The sequence below is a fragment of the Dicentrarchus labrax genome, unplaced genomic scaffold (genome assembly GCF_905237075.1).
Source record: "Dicentrarchus labrax unplaced genomic scaffold, dlabrax2021, whole genome shotgun sequence".
Taxonomy (NCBI): Eukaryota; Metazoa; Chordata; class Actinopteri; family Moronidae; genus Dicentrarchus; species Dicentrarchus labrax.
The window spans coordinates 2,473,976-2,491,265 of record NW_026136704.1 but is presented as its reverse complement, the minus strand read 5'-3'; the positions used below and the strand labels follow the sequence as shown (position 1 = coordinate 2,491,265).

The following is a 17,290-nucleotide window of genomic DNA, read 5'->3' as shown; positions in this document are numbered from 1 at the left end:
TCTCCTCATCTCCTGCCATGAAAGCCATCTTCTTTCTGTTCAACAGGGCTTTAATGTCTCTGTTGATCCAGGGTTTTTTCTTGGGGAAGCAGCGAATCCTCTTGGTGGGGATAACGCTGTCCACACAGAACCTGATGTAGTCTGTGACACACTAGGTGAGACCCTCAATGTCATCTCCGCAGTCTTCCTGGAACACTTCCCAGTCGGTTGCCTGTAACACTCCATCAAGGCCTCCTCTTCCTCCACCGACCACTGCTGCACAGTCCTGGTGGTGATGGACTGTTTCCTCCTTACAGCAGGTCTATATCTAGGATTGAGATGTATCAGGCAGTGGTCAGATTTGCCAAGAGGGGGGAGGGCTGTGGCGCTGTATGCCTCCTTTGCATTGGCATACAGTAGATCTAAGATCTTTTCCCCTCTGGTGTTACAGGTGACATATTGGGTAAAGTCTGTCAGGGTCTTTGAGATTTTGGCATGGTTAAAATCTCCATTTATGATGATGAATGCGCTGGGATGACGTGTCTGCAGGTCTGCAACGGTGGAGTGGATGACGTCACAGGCGTGCGCCACTACTGCCAATGGAGGAATGTAAACAGTGACGACAATAGTGGCCGTAAACTCGCGGGGCAGATAATATGGCCTTAACCCTATGGCCAGCAGTTCAATGTCAGGCGTGCAGATTTCTGCCTTCTCGACAACATGTCCAGGGTTATACCATTTAGAGTTCACAAAGACAGCGTGCCCTCCTCCAGACTTTTTATCGCTCTGTTTCTTCCTGTCTGCCCAAACTAGTGAAAAGCTAGTTCCACTAAACAGTCTGGCTAACTAATGGCTGCGCTAAACTGTTGGGTAGCAGGTTTGGAGCTGAAGCACATAACAGCCTCCAGCAGCCAACATCCAGTAGAATGCCCAGTAAAACCACATACCCAAACACCCAGCACCCAGTAACCAATGCACAAAGCTCCTCCCACAACAACCAGCACACAACACTTGACACCCAGCACCCAGCATTCACTATCCAGAACCCAATACGACAACATGAAATACCTCACAACCAGCAAGTGAAAAGTGAAACTTTTAACTGTGTGAATATACAAAGTGTGATTTGAAACAGATGTTGGGCAGTGTAGAGTCAAAGGGAGAAGAAAAAAGAAACAGAAAATAAGCACTTGGACCAAAGTGTATAAAAATTGCATTTGTAAAAACTATAAGCATATTTTTTCTGTGAGAGTAATAAGTGATGGACCTCAAAAATGCTTCAAAAAAACTATAGAGAAAGAGAAAGCAATAGAGAAGTAGTTTACTTCAGTGATGAATGTTATAGATGGATGAGTGGAGCATCTGTGTGAGAGAAGAGTGCTTTAACATCCCACACATGCAGTGCTCTATTAATAGCTGAAGCTGCTTGTGCTCCACCAAGCAGGCTCAGCCAGACAGACACAGCCAGTGGCGATCAGACTGGATCACAGACCAGCCTCAGTCTGTGACACAGTACCTGACACACTCACCACTCAAGATATACAGCTTGTACACCTACACAGATGTCCACCCGTGCACAGTAGGGGCATGTGGGCATATTTTTAAACTTTATATAGCCATGGAAAATAGTGTTCATTAAAAACTCACAGTTGAATGACACTTTTACTGTAGGTCAATCTGTATCAGCTGTCTGCTTAACTCTTTAAACCACATTGACATCATTGGCATATAAAATCACACCCCAACATACAAATGTCCATAAATTGAATATATGAAAGATGATTCTTTAAATGAATAAATAAATTCAGGTTCCCTCATAACCATCATATTATTTTCTTCACTAATAAAGTAATTCAGTTGATAGTTGTCTGTAGTACATCTATGGTTACAGTGCAAGCAGGAACAAACCGTGTTGGGCTAGTTACTCAAAAAAAGTTATTTATTACTTATTACTAATTAGTCTTTTCAAAAGTAATATTATTACATTACTCATTACTCCCTGCCAAAAGTAATTAGTTACACTACTAGTTAGACACATTATTTTTTCTCTGTCTCTCTTCTTGCTGTCGAAACAGTAGACAATGTCCAGTTGAGTTTGAGTTTATTTTTTAAATTGTATGCTCAAGTCAAAAATAGGGAAAGAAAAAACAGCCCAAGGACCAAATTTTATTTTGATATTTAATGTGTCCAATTTGTGTGACCAGGAAGTCAGTGGTGAAATAAGTGTTTTTTTTAGGTTGTATTTTGGAAAATCACACGTTTGTCATGTTAAAAGTCTTCTCTTGTGAAAAATTAAACACGAAACAGGAAGAATAATATTGCCATGGATACAGTAAACAGCAACGTGAGCCCTAATTTATATTTATTAGTTTTTTTAATTATTTCAAGATTTTTTTACTGTGTACTAGGGTTGTGTATCCCTAAAATCTACATCAACAAATCCAATAGGTATCTAAATACATGGGCTACGATACAATTGAGGGATAGTGCATTTTAATATGGTTTGTATTCAGCCTTTTATCTGTTACCATATTACATCACATTGTAAGGCTAGGTTACTGGTTCCCAACCTAGGGTCAGGACCCCCACTAGGGGTCACCAAAGCTTCACAGGTAGTCATAAGACCTCATTGAATTTGAGGGGTATAAAAAAAATTTTAAAAATTTTTCTACAGTATACACTGTAGGTTTTATATCCCTGCATTTAAAAATCAATAACAGAAACTCACCTCTAATGTAATATACACAGGAAATAATCTGCTCAAAAGTCTACAAGAAGTACCCAAACTTCCTGCAGTTATTGCAATCAATCAATTGTTCTGTATTTTTATTGTTATTGTTATGTAATGAATGTAATATAAAATAAACATAATATATGTCACATTGTCAGGGTCATCTTGTAGTAACTTGTACTTGATAGAAAAGGTGTCCCTTACGCAAAAGGTTCGAAACCACAGGGCTGGGTGACAGTCACACTCAGGCCTGCTTAGGCTTAGGAGCTCAGTAGTCTTGGAGAAAATGAAAAATATGACTGAACTGAGAGGAAGCTGGGTTGTGCACTTCTTCAAAATTTATTTATTAGACAGACTCCTCTTAGACCACACACACACACACACACACACACACACACACACACACAGGCATGTAGACGTGAAAGATTATTTTTCGTTAAAACATACACCTAGTCGAGCTCAGACTAAATTAAGCTTTTAAATTTAATTTAATTCATTCAGATGTGAATTAGGGCTGGACGTTTGCATGGTAATAACCATCACAGCTCCACCTACAGAACAGCCATACCTCCATAGTAGTAGTAGGAGAAAGTCTCTTTAACCTAATAACAAGATAGAAACATATACTTAAAATACAGATAATACATTTCCAACAGAGCTACACACGGATGCTACTCAGGTGCTATTTCGACCATTGGTAAACGGACCTGTACTTGTATTGTGCCTTTCTAGTCTTCTGACCACTCAAAGTGCTTTTACACTCCATGCCACATTTGCCCTTTCACACACATTCAAAGCCCATCGAACAGAACTCATTCACACAACAACACATTCACACACCGAGAAATTCCGGGTTCAGTATCTTGCTCAAGTGCTCCAGTGGGTTAGTATCTTGCTCAAGAACTTTGACATACGGTGGGAGGAGCAGGGGCTCATCCAACAACTTTACGATTAGCGGACGACCTGCTCTGCCTCTGAGCCACAGCTGCCCCATTAAATGTACTTTTTTGAATTCAGCATGATTGGTTGTCACTAGATTGCCAATCCAACACTGATTTTCCCTTCACAATATCATCAGTGGGCTTGGAGGATGCTTTGGCCAGTAGAGCAGTAATGAATGCTGTAATAAATGCCATCCGGTCAAACATGTGTTGAACCTGTACGTGCCATATGTCATAGATAAATCTATTTGTATCATGAACAGTGCAGACAGTAATAGGAGTACACGCACACACACAGGGTATGTGTTGTTTTTGCTGTTTGCATGGCATGCTCAGGCTTCATTGTGTTGCTGTGGTTTTGTGCTTTTGACTGTTGGTTTGCGAGAGTGTGTGGTGCTGATATTGTGTGGTGCAGCAGTGGTCTCCAGTCATATGCTGTTCAGTCTGTCTGATCACTGTAGCCACTCAGTCCTCTGAATGAGAACACACAGGTTGCATGCAAAACAATACATGTCAGGACATGTCTGCACATGGTTGCAAATGACTGAAAACCATTGGTCCATAAATGAAACTGTCTGATTTGTGTATTCACATATTCATCATACCTGGTGTGTAAGTCTGTAATATTGACTCTGTGTGCATCTCCCTTCTCCTGTCTGACTGTTCTCCTGTTGAGCAGGTGGCAACAGTGACAGTGTGTTTGACATAGAGAAGGCTGTGGGCACCATCATCATTGCCAGGCCTCTGGATGCTGAACAGCGCTCCTTCTACAACCTGACGGTGCAGGCCACAGACGGCACCAACACTGCATACACACAGGTATGGCATTACCTTTATTTCACCAGCCTTTCATTTTTGTTTGTATATGTTGAAACATACTACTAAAACATACTATACTGTATAGTGTAATTATATTACACCCATGCAAAGATCTGACCTGCACTGCTGCCAGATGCCACAGAGGAAGAACATGTGTTCATGTAACTGCTCCAGTGGGTTAGTAACCAGTGTTAACCAACAGATATATTAAATAAGTTTTTGCAGCCCCACTTTTGGTCTGATCTGGTCTTCTCATTCAAAAATACTCTTAAAACGTTGTCCATGAATCAAAATGACTGGATCACACTTAGATCAATCAATAATTCCTCTGAACAGAGAATGAGCAGGCCGGCATTTTGGCCCTTTAGTAGAAATGATACACAAGCACCCCATACCCTAGAAGTGTAATTTCCTGTTTCCAGTAGGGGGCACTAGGACTATGACTGAATACTGGCATGTTCAGGGCAAGACTCTTATGAAACTTAGGGCTCTATCTTGCACTCAGTGCAATTGACTTTGTACACTGGCGCTTGTATAATTCCTATTTTGCACTCGACGCACATTGGAATTTTCCTTCCACCGATGCACGTCCTTAAATTAGGGAATGAACTTGCGCTCCGGGGGGCGGTTCAGTGAAAAGAGGAGGCGTGTTCCGGCGCAAACGTTCCCTGGTGCTATTTTGCTGTTTCAGATAACAATTCCGCCACAGACCAGGAGAAACCTAGTCTAAAGTCAGTGGCACTTATTCAGATGCTATTTTAAGGGTGCAGACTTGAGGGGATGTGCCTGAGAGGCAGCAGCAACATCGCCACCCGGTCAAGATGGGCATTAATACTTTGCCGCATCACGGACAGCTCCCACTCCAGCATGTCAAACCCGGTTTGCTGCAGGAACGGGTGGTCCTCCAGCGTGTAGTGGGTCTGGATCCTCTGCACCTTGGTGTTTGCGCTGCTCCCTCCTCAGCTGGCCCTTGCGCACGGCTCGGCCCGTGCGCACTGCTCCCGAGGCCAGGGTCTTCTTCCCGCGAAGCTGCAGTACATTGTTTTGATTTATTGTATGGCTGTGTTACATTTATTTCATGTCAATAATGTCACTTCTCTGTATTTTACGGCCCTGACGAGAACGTCAGTCTCCTCGGCTGTGAACCGCTCCTGGCGTGCGCCTGGCAAATCCGCCGTTATAATAGCAAGCCTGCTTTTAAAGGGAATTTGAGATGACGCTCTGATTGGTTTATTGCACATTACGCCCAAACCACACCTATAATGTAGCTACTTCAGACCAACCCATTTTAGATTTGCGCCGGGCACAAGAGTCATTTATCCCGCCGGCATAATAGCAACAGCGCTCGAGATCCGCCCACAAAGCTACTTGCGTTTGATAATTGCGTTTCAGATCGGCAAGATAGGGCCCTTAAAGTTTCATTGAGATTGAACCATGTAACCATTGAAGTTAGAAGTTTCGTTCAAATACAACGTAAATGATCACAGAAAAGGAATTCAAAATGGCCCGACTTCCTGTTCCTGTTCGCCAAGTGCTTGCTCATGGTGGGAACTGTTGTCTCTGTAAATAATTTTAGAAGGAGTACGGTCTAGACCTGCTTTTAAAAGTGTCCTGAGATAACTTCTGTTATGGATTGGCGCTATACAAATAGAAATAGTCCAAGAGGCTTCTTTGCTTGTCTCATCAGGATACAATTGATACCAATTTTCATATATGACGGTTGTACGTGTTTTGGGGGCTGATTCTCGGGGGCGTGGCTAAGCTATATAAACACCCATGTACGGAACCAAAAGAATACTTAAATTTTCAAGCATGTTGCGGCCACCAAAATGCAATTTGTTCGGTATTAAAATAATAACCCAAGCAGGTTAAATCATATGTCAATATGACCTTGGACCTGCTGTATGCAAATGTTCCTGTTTTTTTTTATCTGTAGCCTATTTATTTCCTACTCAAATGTTGCTGTGACAAGTGAATTTCCCCATTGTGGGATCAATAAAGTTATCTATCTATCTATCTATCTATCTATCTATCTATCTATCTATCTATCTATCTATCTATCTATCTATCTATCTATCTATCTATCTATCTATCTATATAATGCAATATCAAAATAACTACAAGGTTGAATACACAGTGTGAGACTTATTTAAAATCTTCACAGAGTAGCAAAAAGAAATGCTGGATGCTCCCATAACAGAAGAAATTATTAGGGCTACTATCTCATCCAGGAAAACCAGGAGAACAAAGGCTTATGCATCTTACATATATGGTAATGGTAAATGGACCTGTACTTGTATAGCGCCTTTCTAGTCTTCCGACCACTGAAAGCGCTTTTACACTACGTGCCACATTCACCCTTTCACACACATTCACTCAGCGATGGCAAAGTCCATCGAACAGAAACTAATCATTCATACACATTCACACACCGATGCACAGCATCGGGAGCAATTCGGGGTTCAGTATCTTGCTCAAGGATACTTTGACATATGGCGAGAGGAGCCGGGGATCGAACCAACAACGTTCCGATTAGTGGACGACCTGCTCTGCCTCTGAGCCGCAGCCGCCAATATGAATGGTTCTAGTCCGGTGCCGGTGGCAGCCTTTTCACCCGATGCCGAGAAGGATTTTGATTGGTTTGAGTGGAGGTTCCTTATGTTATCTCTTTCAAAATCGGGATTTGGTCCTGGCTTTTGTAATATGATGAAGGTACTCTACGGCAACCAGAAAGCACCTGTTCTCACAAATGCCTCTCTAAAAGGATTAAACAGGGTTGTGCTCTCTCGCCATTGCTCTTCACTATGGTTTTAGAACCACTGGCTGTAGCAGTCAGAGCCGATGTAAGAATTAAAGGTGTGCATGCAGGGGGCAGGGAGCATAAGTTATTTATGTATGCAGACGGTATCTTAGCAATGGTAGCTGATCCTGTGTACTCTCCGCTGGTGCTACTTGAATATCAAGTCATATTCCAAATGATCAGATTATCAGACAAATTGGCACAAATCGGAGAGTATGCCTATATCCAATACATGTAATTCTGGAGATATGGTAAATGGACTGTACTGTATAGCGCCTTTCTAGTCTTTCGACCACTCAAAGTGCTTTTACACTATATGCCTCATTTGCCCTTTCACACACATTGACGGCAAAGCTAATCAAACAGAAATTAACTCATTCATTAATATTCACACACACCAATGATGCAGCCATCGGGTTCAGCATCTTCAAACCGATAGATGAACCTGACAATCATCTGGCATAAGCCAGCCATATGTATTGGGAAGAAGTGGGGGCTGTGGCTCAGAGGCAGAGCAGGTCGTTCCTTAATCGGAAGGTTGTGGGTTCGATCCCTGGCTCCTGGTGCCACATGTCGAAGTATCCTTGAGCAAGATACTGAACCCCAAATTGCTCCCAATGCCATGCATCGGTGTGCGAATGTGTATGAATGTTAGTTTCTGTTCGATGGACTTTGCCATCACTGAGTGAATGTGTATGAAAGGGTGAATGTGGCACGTAGCGTAAAAGCACTTTGAGTGGTTGGAAGACTACAAAGGTGCTATACAAGTACAGGTCCATTTACCAAGTCTGTTTACTGGAGTAAATGGCTTATGAAAGGGATATGCATGATAAGTGACTTGTGTTTATATCTTTTTCTGACCATGTGCAAAATATAATTTGGAGAGGAAAGGTAAATTTTGGAAGTACCTTTAAATAAGAATGTCACTAAGGATGTGATTTCAGTAATGAGGAATGGTTAAAAATATTATCAAATATTCATTCAGTTCAAGTTAATACATTGGTTTTTTTTTCCATCAAACACTCCATCAAACAGATATGACCAATCAAAATATAACACTACAGTGATAAACGTTGGGGTGGTCACGACTGCGCAAACGATCCTCGGGTTATGAAAAACTAAATTATTTGATATAAAATGATAGAGTCTATAGCAGAAAAAAATAATATCAACACATGTTAGCTAAAGTTAATAACGATTGGATGGGACGATGGTAATTTTAAGAGGGTATGGGACAGCTTTTTTGCTTATGACACTTCTGGGATGCTGTAATGATTTGGTTGTTCCTTTATAACTGCTAGGTGTCTATTTTGGTTGTCCTATATGTCATTCATTTATCACAGGTGTTTGTACAGGTTGTAACCAAATGTACTGTCTGTTTATGTATACTTGAATGACAAAAAATTTCCATAGTTATTATTTTGACTAATTTGTAAGACTTAAACGTTGCCAGCTTTTTGTAGTTTTGCCTTTCATCCTGTCTGAACAGAGTCAGGAACGCCTTCTTCACATTTTGGATTTTGTGTTTTTTTCACAGTGTCACACATACTCCTTATTTGCATACTCACATACCTGTAAGATGGGAGGAAGACTCCCAGATGGAGGGTCAACATGGCATTATGATGCCGGGGAATTTCTTCACAGTTAAGCAACAGAAGGCCAACTGCTGCAGCAGGATTTAAATTGAGACTTTTTGCCTGGCAGCACTTGACTCCCGCCTCCATTTCCCTCCACTTCTCTTTATGTTTTCCCTGTATAGGAATCAGTACAAATCTCAAGCTCCTTTTTCTGGATGTGTATAGTGCACATTGTCACTTTCCTCCCCCATAAAGTCCTACTCCTGCTCCTGCTGCTATTTTGTACTACTACAGAGTTCAGTTGGTATATCTTGGCAGATACATAGTCAGCACCCTGGCTCAGTGGTTAGTACCTCACAGCAAGGATGTCCTGGGTTTGAATCTAGCCCTTGAGCTTTTATTTTCTCCAAGGGCTTTCCACCGATTATTCTGTTGGTGTTCTCCCACACCAAAAGGCTTGCAGGTCCATGTGATGTAAATTTTGTCATGTGCCCATGTCTGCAGGGGTTCACCTGGATATCTTGCCAGACACCTGTGTGCTGCCAAAATGTAGGACCACAGGGACTATAGTGCAGACTGTGCTTGCTGAATGGACATGTGTAAACACATCCACCTATCCACACACCCAATCTAGTATAAACAAACAATGTCCATTGTCCACCCTGCTGTCCTTGTTTTGGTGTATATTAGGGCATTTAAGTGTTCAGTATTAGTCCCACTAAAAATCATGCTGTGTCACACCTCCTTGATCTCTCTCACTGTCTCTGTTGTCTTTGCAGTGTCAAGGTAGTGAATTGAACAAATGCGGATTATGGTGGCCAGTTTTAGATAGTCTCCTCAAAGGCATTTATGGTTTTTCACATAGTTCATAAGAAAAGTGACTGAAGTAGCTGTGTGAAGACTATATATATTTATACTATATATACACACACACTACTATATTTTATAGATCAGGTATCATCAGCAGTAATGTCTAAGAATTGCTGTGTTAGTGTTTATCTGCAATATTAATTCATGGTACCAGTTATATTCGTTCTTAAGGTGTACTGAAGCAGATCACATGACATGGTTAGGCTACGGTTAAGCAAATTTTTAGAAATGCAGTTGCAAGAAGAATACCGTCCACTCATATATCAAAGGCTGACAATAGATCAGTAATGAGGCAAGGTGAAATTAGTTACCTGGACATAACTCAAGTTCTATAATACCCCCTTTCACCAACACAAACCTAATGCTTGTTCAGGGCTGGCACTAGTGCCGTTTTGGGAGTTGGTTCAACTTGCGGACCTGTTAAGAACCAGGCTAGAGAGCCAGCATAGAGCAACATCATTATGTGACTATATACTTCTCCAATGTAAGCTCTTGTTACCTAGGATACGCTAACTGGCTAGCTAGCTCACTTCTGGTCAGCCAACGTTACCCCATAAAACATAGCTACTCATTTTTTTTACATCAAGGTTTATAGCCTCAAACATAACATTTATGTTATGAAAACAATATTAAAGTGACATTGAAATGGCACAGACTCTAGGTTCATAAGATCAATGTGACTTCATGTTAAGAAGTTGATGATATAATCTAGGTTCTAGACCAGCAGCATGTTGGTGCTATGTTGGAAACCAACTGTTGTGTCCAACTGTGGCTATCAAAACACAAAGAACTGGTTTAAGATTACTCACCAGCAGCAAACCGACCCTCAAATTGCCTTGGTGGAAAAGGGATGGACGTACGCCATAGCCCACTGTCACAGTTGCATTTCTCTAGTATGGTGGTGAAGATATCAATTGGCAAAATCTGACACTGAACTAAAAATCAAAACCTACACAATAGATATCACAGCAGGACCACCTTTAACCCCCTGTATGAAGTATAATCCTAGATTAACACGTTATGTCAGGTTTTCTTTTCATTTAATCAGTCACCATTCCCAACTTCCCATCCTTGCAAGCGCCTGCTCATCATCCTGCCCAGACCTATCTCCCCTTCCTCCTGGCATGCCAATATCTGTCACCAACCAGACTGCACGGGATTACCTCTTTTTTCCCTGCTTAGCTCTTCACTGTAGCAACAGCTTGTATCTTGCTGTCCCTGGCTTCCAGCCCTGGCCCCTTACCTGAACTAGGGTTGGCATACTTCCACCCTTACCCCAAAACTCTACAGTGGGTAGACAGCAACACTAATAAGACACGTTTTCACAATAAATGGTTACACTGCTAAACACAGTCAGACATTCATCACACATTTCTGTTGAAGAGGCTTTGTATCACAGTTCTTTTTTAATAGCTGCCTTTCTTCCTTCCCTACCTATTTGTCTTTGCCTCTCCTAGTGAATTTTCCTGACTCATGCTGGGTTTCATCACCAGTCATCTGTGACTCAGGAACTTTCCATGAGTCATGACACAAACCAACCACAAACACACTGCATGATTCCTCTGCAGTCTGCACAATGACACTCAACATACACTATGTAGTACAGTACAGTATAGTGCAGATCGGGAACACGCCACAAGAGCTGCAATTGTGGAAATGCTCTAAAACAGTGGTCTAGCCATCACAATTTGGCCCATGTCAAAGTCACCCAAATCCTTACGCTAGCCTATTTTTCCTGCTTCTAACACATCAACTTTGAGGACAAAATGTTCAGTTGTTGCCCGATATATCCCACCCACTGAAGGGTGCCATGATAACAAGATAATCAGTGTTTGTGTCTGGAATCTTACAGCAGTATGGCAGGCAGGAAGCAATTTCAATTCAATTCAATTACATTTTATTTGTATAGCGCCAATTCATAACAGAAGTTATCTCAGGACACTTTTCAAACAGAGCAGGTCTAGACCGAACTCTTTATAACATAGCAGAGGACAGGTAGCTACAGTGAAGAGTATGATCCTGAGACACGGGGGAAAAACAAGGTTAAAGTTTGTAGCAAAAAGCACTTCTCTTACTTGGCCTAGACGATTACTACCAGGTTTGTAGCTGCAACGATCTGGTGGAGAGTGGATGGAGAACCAGGGTTTAAATACAGAATACAGTTTGAGCAGTTAGACAGGTGAGCAGGTAATCAAGGAGAGTGGGAGGAGTCCAAACAGACAGACACAGGGAAACCAAGGAGGAGAATACTATTGACTATAACATGGGATGATAATGGCTAAGAGATTAATGGACTAGAAACCCTCTGAACCAGTGTTGTTTCTGAAAAGTTTTACTGTCTCCAAGTTGATATACAACTAATCTGCATTATCAAATATGTTTTGTAGAAAATGTAATGCTTGTATTGTTATCAACATGTGGAGTAAAGCTTTAGATTCAACATTTCTGCATCTTCACTGCCAATGTAAAACGTTTATACCTAAAATATCATGCCTGTGCTTGAAAAAACTATTCTTTTCATCAGCAGCAGTCAATGATGTCATCTTTCATCGCTCTCATTCATTTCTCTTTGTCCAGGTTCACATCACTGTTATGGACAACAATGACAATGCTCCCATCTTCTCCCAACCAACCTATGATGTCACTATTTCTGAAGACACGCCACCTGACACTGAGGTGGTCCAGGTTCTAGCATCAGACCGCGATGAGCATCACCAGCTGACCTACTCGCTGCAGAGCTCCATAGACCCCAGTAGCATGCGTTTGTTCCACATACACCCCACCCTTGGGACAATCTACACTGCCCAGAGGCTGGACCACGAAGCCTGTGCCCATCACATCCTTACTGTCATTGTAAGTCAATGTCACAGTCTCTGCCAATGATTTATATTTAGAGAGACCATGAGAGACCATGCTGTGCGAGCATCGGAGAGAGCTGTTTAACTTTTCTCCTTTCATTGTGTCCATAGTATGTATGTGTTGTTTTGTCTGTTTGCTTAATTGGTATCATAATTGGTATCGTCTCAGGCTGGGTTGGGCATGGGCTGAAATATTGCAAACTTTTTTGGGCTGGGGACCCACTCCCTCTGTAGATAAAAATGTCTCATTCTAAGGTAATGAAAACACAGTGAGTCTTATTTTCATTTGATTATACACTAATGAAATCATACATATAAATATTATATTCCATTTCTCCCAATAGATGCCCCTAAATATTACACACTGGACCTTTAAATTGATCATTAAAGCAAGCACTGCATTTAAAAGCACAGTTTAGTTGTACATCCATTGGTGTTAGAGTGACTACTGCTAGTGCAGTGAATAATCAAAAGTCAACGTCAGGGTTCATCAAAAGTTACCCAAGTCTAAGTCAGGGAGTGTTTTTGGTTAAACAGAATCAAGAAACTTCTGTAACCAAGGGCACATGTCAAATATGTATGGTTGTTATCCTCTTATTGGTTATTGATTTTTTTTGAGGCTTTTGAGTCTGACTTGTCCAATGTGGAATACCAGATGGTGATATATGCCAGAGATGGTGGTTATCCACTTCTTTCATCTACTATAGAGTTCCCCATCACTGTAGTCAACAAAGCCATGCCTGTCTTTGACAAATCATTTTATTCTGTTTCTGTGAATGAGGATGTGGCTGTGCACACCCCTATCCTTGGAATCAAAACCACTAGTCCTGAAGGTCAAAACATAATTTACACTATTGTTGATGGAGATCCAGCTCTTCAGTTTGACATTGGTTTTGATACTGGAGTCATAAGTGTCATTCACTCTTTGGACTATGAAGCAGCATCATCTTACCATCTGACCATCAGAGCCACAGACTATCTGACTGGTGCCCGTGCTGAGGTTGATGTAGATGTGGTTATCCAGGATATAAATGATAATCCACCTATCTTCCAGAATATGTCTTACAGAGTAGTTTTGTCTGAAACAGCCATGATTGGAACTCCAGCACTTCAAGTTATTGCCACTGACAAAGATTCTGAGAAGAACAACGTTGTCCGCTACCAGATCTTCTCAGATGCGCATAACAACACAGACTACTTTCATATTGACAGTAGCAGTGGATTAATCCTCACAGCACGTATGCTTGACCATGAACTAGTCCAGAAGTATGACTTCATTGTTAGGGCCACTGATACCCAGGTCTAAGTCAGGGAGTGTTTTTGGTTAAACAGAATCAAGAAACTTCTATAACCAAGGGCACATGTCAAATATGTATGGTTGTTATCCTCTTATTGGTTATTGATCTTTTGAGTGGTTAAGACAAAAGGATCGCTTTGAAAGTAGACATTTTTTTGAGGAGGAAATCATTTCTGAGTATTGTATTCCTGTGTCTAATAATATCACTTAGAAAATTTGTGATTTTTCAGGTATATGATCATCAAATGTTATTGAGTTCATAGTGACCGTGAAGGATTACTTTTTTATTGTGGTTTTGCTTTGTTTGTTTTTTTGTTTGTGTTGTTCACAGGTTAAGGACCAAGAGTTCCCATACAGAAAGAACCTGGCTCGTGTGCTTATAGAAGTGGAAGATATAAATGACCATGTACCCATTTTCACTAATGCTCTATACGAAGGTTCTGTCTATGAGTCAGCAGCAATGGGATCGGCTGTGGTCCAGGTCACTGCCCTGGACAAAGACAAAGGCAGGAACGCAGAACTACACTACTCCATTGATGCAGGTAGGCACCTGTGACAACTAAATACTTGCTCTTGTATCTTTCATTATTTTCGAACCTATAAATACCTGTAATAACTACCACATTGATGACATTTTTAAATTTTGTCTTTGATTTTCCAACAGGGAACACTGGAGATGCATTCTATATTGAACCAGTTCTGGGTATCATCACTGTTGCACGTGATCTGGACTTGTCCAGCATAGGCCATTATGTTCTCACTGTTAGAGCTACTGACAATGGCTCCCCTCCTCTGTCAACCACTACTATAGTGCGTATTGCTGTCACTCTCTCGGACAATGCCGGCCCAAAGTTCCCTCAGCCTGAATACCAGGCTGAGATCACAGAGAATGCCGTCATTGGGACCTCCGTCACCACAGTCAGTGCAGTCAGCCAGTCTACCCTCACATATGACATCAAGCAGGGCAACACCAATCGTGTTTTTCAGATAAATCAGTACAGTGGAGTGATTACTACTCAAAAGCCTCTAGACTATGAGACAACAGCATCTTACACCCTGATAGTCCAGGCTACTAACATGGCTGGTATGGCCTGCAATGCTACTCTGTTAATCCAGGCAGTAGATGAGAATGATAACCCACCAGTTTTCCAGCAGCTTCACTATCGTGGCAGCATCAGCGAGGCAGCACCAGTCAACAGCGTGGTCTTAAACTTAGATGACTCACCTCTGGTAATCAAGGCCACTGATGCTGACCGCAACCAAAATGCTTTGTTGGCCTACCAGATTGTTGAGGACACTGCAAAAATGTTCTTCACAGTGGACTCGGGAACTGGCTCCATCAGAACCATTGCTAATCTAGACCATGAGACAATGGCAACCTTCCACTTCCATGTTCATGTGAGGGACAATGGCAGGCCACAGTTGACAGCAGACAGTCCAGCTGAAGTCACAATACAAGTGATTGACACAAATGATTCACCACCTCGCTTCACCCAGAATGCCTATGAAACAGTCCTGTTACTCCCCACATATGTGGGAGTAGAGGCTCTGCAGGTTTCAGCCATAGATCCTGACAAAGATGTCTCTACAGAGCTCACTTACTCTCTGACTGATGGAGTATTGGAGCACTTTGCCATCAAACCTTCTAGTGGAGTCATCGTAGTCAAGCACAACAACTTCTCCAAAGAACGTTTCCGTTTCAGTGTCAAAGTTTCAGATGGGAAATTCTCCAACATGGCTTTGGTAACCATTCTTGTCCGAGAAGCTCTGGACTCTGGTCTCAGCTTCCCCCATAGCCTTTACTCTTCATCTATTCAAGAGAATGTATCCAATATCACCAAAGTGGCAGTGGTCAATGCTGTGGGAAACCACCTCAATGAACCATTGAAGTATACCTTGTTGAATGCTGGTACACGTTTCGGAATCCGTCCAACTTCTGGTGTGATCCAAACTACAGGTATACCCTTTGACCGTGAAGAGCAAGAGTTTTATGAACTAGTTGTCGAGGCAAGAAGGGAACACGACTGTCAGCATGTGGCCAGAGTTATGGTTAGAGTCCAAATTGAGGACATAAATGATAATGTCCCTGTGTTTGTTGGGCTTCCTTATTATGCAGCAGTTCAAGTAGAAGCTGAGCCAGGATCACCCATTTTCAGGGTAATGGCAGTAGATAGTGACAAAGGGATTAATGGAGAGGTGTCTTACTATCTCAAGGATGACCACGGCCACTTTGAGATCAACCAGCAGACAGGCAGCCTCAGCCTCAAAAGGGCTTTTGAGTCTGACTTGTCCAATGTGGAATACCAGATGGTGATATATGCCAGAGATGGTGGTTATCCACCTCTTTCATCTACTATAGAGTTCCCCATCACTGTAGTCAACAAAGCCATGCCTGTCTTTGACAAATCATTTTATTCTGTTTCTGTGAATGAGGATGTGGCTGTGCACACCCCTATCCTTGGAATCAATGCCACTAGTCCTGAAGGTCAAAACATAATTTACACTATTGTTGATGGAGATCCAGCTCTTCAGTTTGACATTGGTTTTGATACTGGAGTCATAAGTGTCATCCACTCTTTGGACTACGAAGCAGCATCATCTTACCATCTGACCATCAGAGCCACAGACTATCTGACTGGTGCCCGTGCTGAGGTTGATGTAGATGTGGTTATCCAGGATATAAATGATAATCCACCTATCTTCCAGAATATGTCTTACAGAGTAGTTTTGTCTGAAACAGCCATGATTGGAACTCCAGCACTTCAAGTTATTGCCACTGACAAAGATTCTGAGAAGAACAACGTTGTCCGCTACCAGATCTTCTCAGATGCGCATAACAACACAGACTACTTTCATATTGACAGTAGCAGTGGATTAATCCTCACAGCACGTATGCTTGACCATGAAGTAGTCCAGAAGTATGACTTCATTGTTAGGGCCACTGATAATGGCTTCCCACCATTGAGTAGTGAAGTATCAGTCATAGTTGTGGTGAATGACATGAATGACAATCCTCCAGTTTTCAACCAGCTGCTCTATGAGGCATACGTGAATGAGTTAGCACCTAGGGGTCACTTTGTAACCTGTGTCCAGGCCTCAGATGCTGACAGATCTGATTTTGACAAGTTGGAGTATAGCATTTTGTCAGGAAATGAAAAAATGAACTTCGTAATGGACAAAAAGACAGGAATCATCACATTATCCAGCCACCGTAAGCAAAGAATGGAACCTGCCTACAGCCTCAATGTTTCAGTGTCTGATGGGGTGTTCACCAGCACTGCACAGGTTCATGTTAAGGTGTTGGGGGCCAACCTGTATAATCCAGTATTTGGACAGAATATGTATGAGGCAGAGTTAAGAGAGAATTCTGCTGTGGGAACCAAAGTTCTACAGGTAAGTGCTATTAAAATTCATTGAT

At 41.9% G+C, this 17,290-nt stretch overlaps 1 protein-coding gene and 1 long non-coding RNA gene across 11 annotated transcripts in view; one reads left to right on the top strand and one right to left on the bottom strand.

Annotated features, from left to right (window-relative positions):
• The window catches only part of LOC127362392 (uncharacterized), a 165,000-nt gene that overhangs the window by 82,364 nt on the left and 65,346 nt on the right, over positions 1-17,290 (bottom strand). The window lies entirely within an intron of this gene.
• The window catches only part of fat3a (FAT atypical cadherin 3a), a 183,347-nt gene that overhangs the window by 124,668 nt on the left and 41,389 nt on the right, over positions 1-17,290 (top strand). For all 9 annotated transcript variants that reach the window (XM_051397901.1, XM_051397898.1, XM_051397897.1 and 6 more), the window contains 4 exons: positions 4,331-4,470; positions 12,295-12,570; positions 14,204-14,414; positions 14,537-17,265. In XM_051397901.1, the coding sequence (XP_051253861.1) occupies positions 4,331-4,470; positions 12,295-12,570; positions 14,204-14,414; positions 14,537-17,265 (3,356 nt within the window). The remainder of the gene's footprint in view (positions 1-4,330; positions 4,471-12,294; positions 12,571-14,203; positions 14,415-14,536; positions 17,266-17,290) is intronic.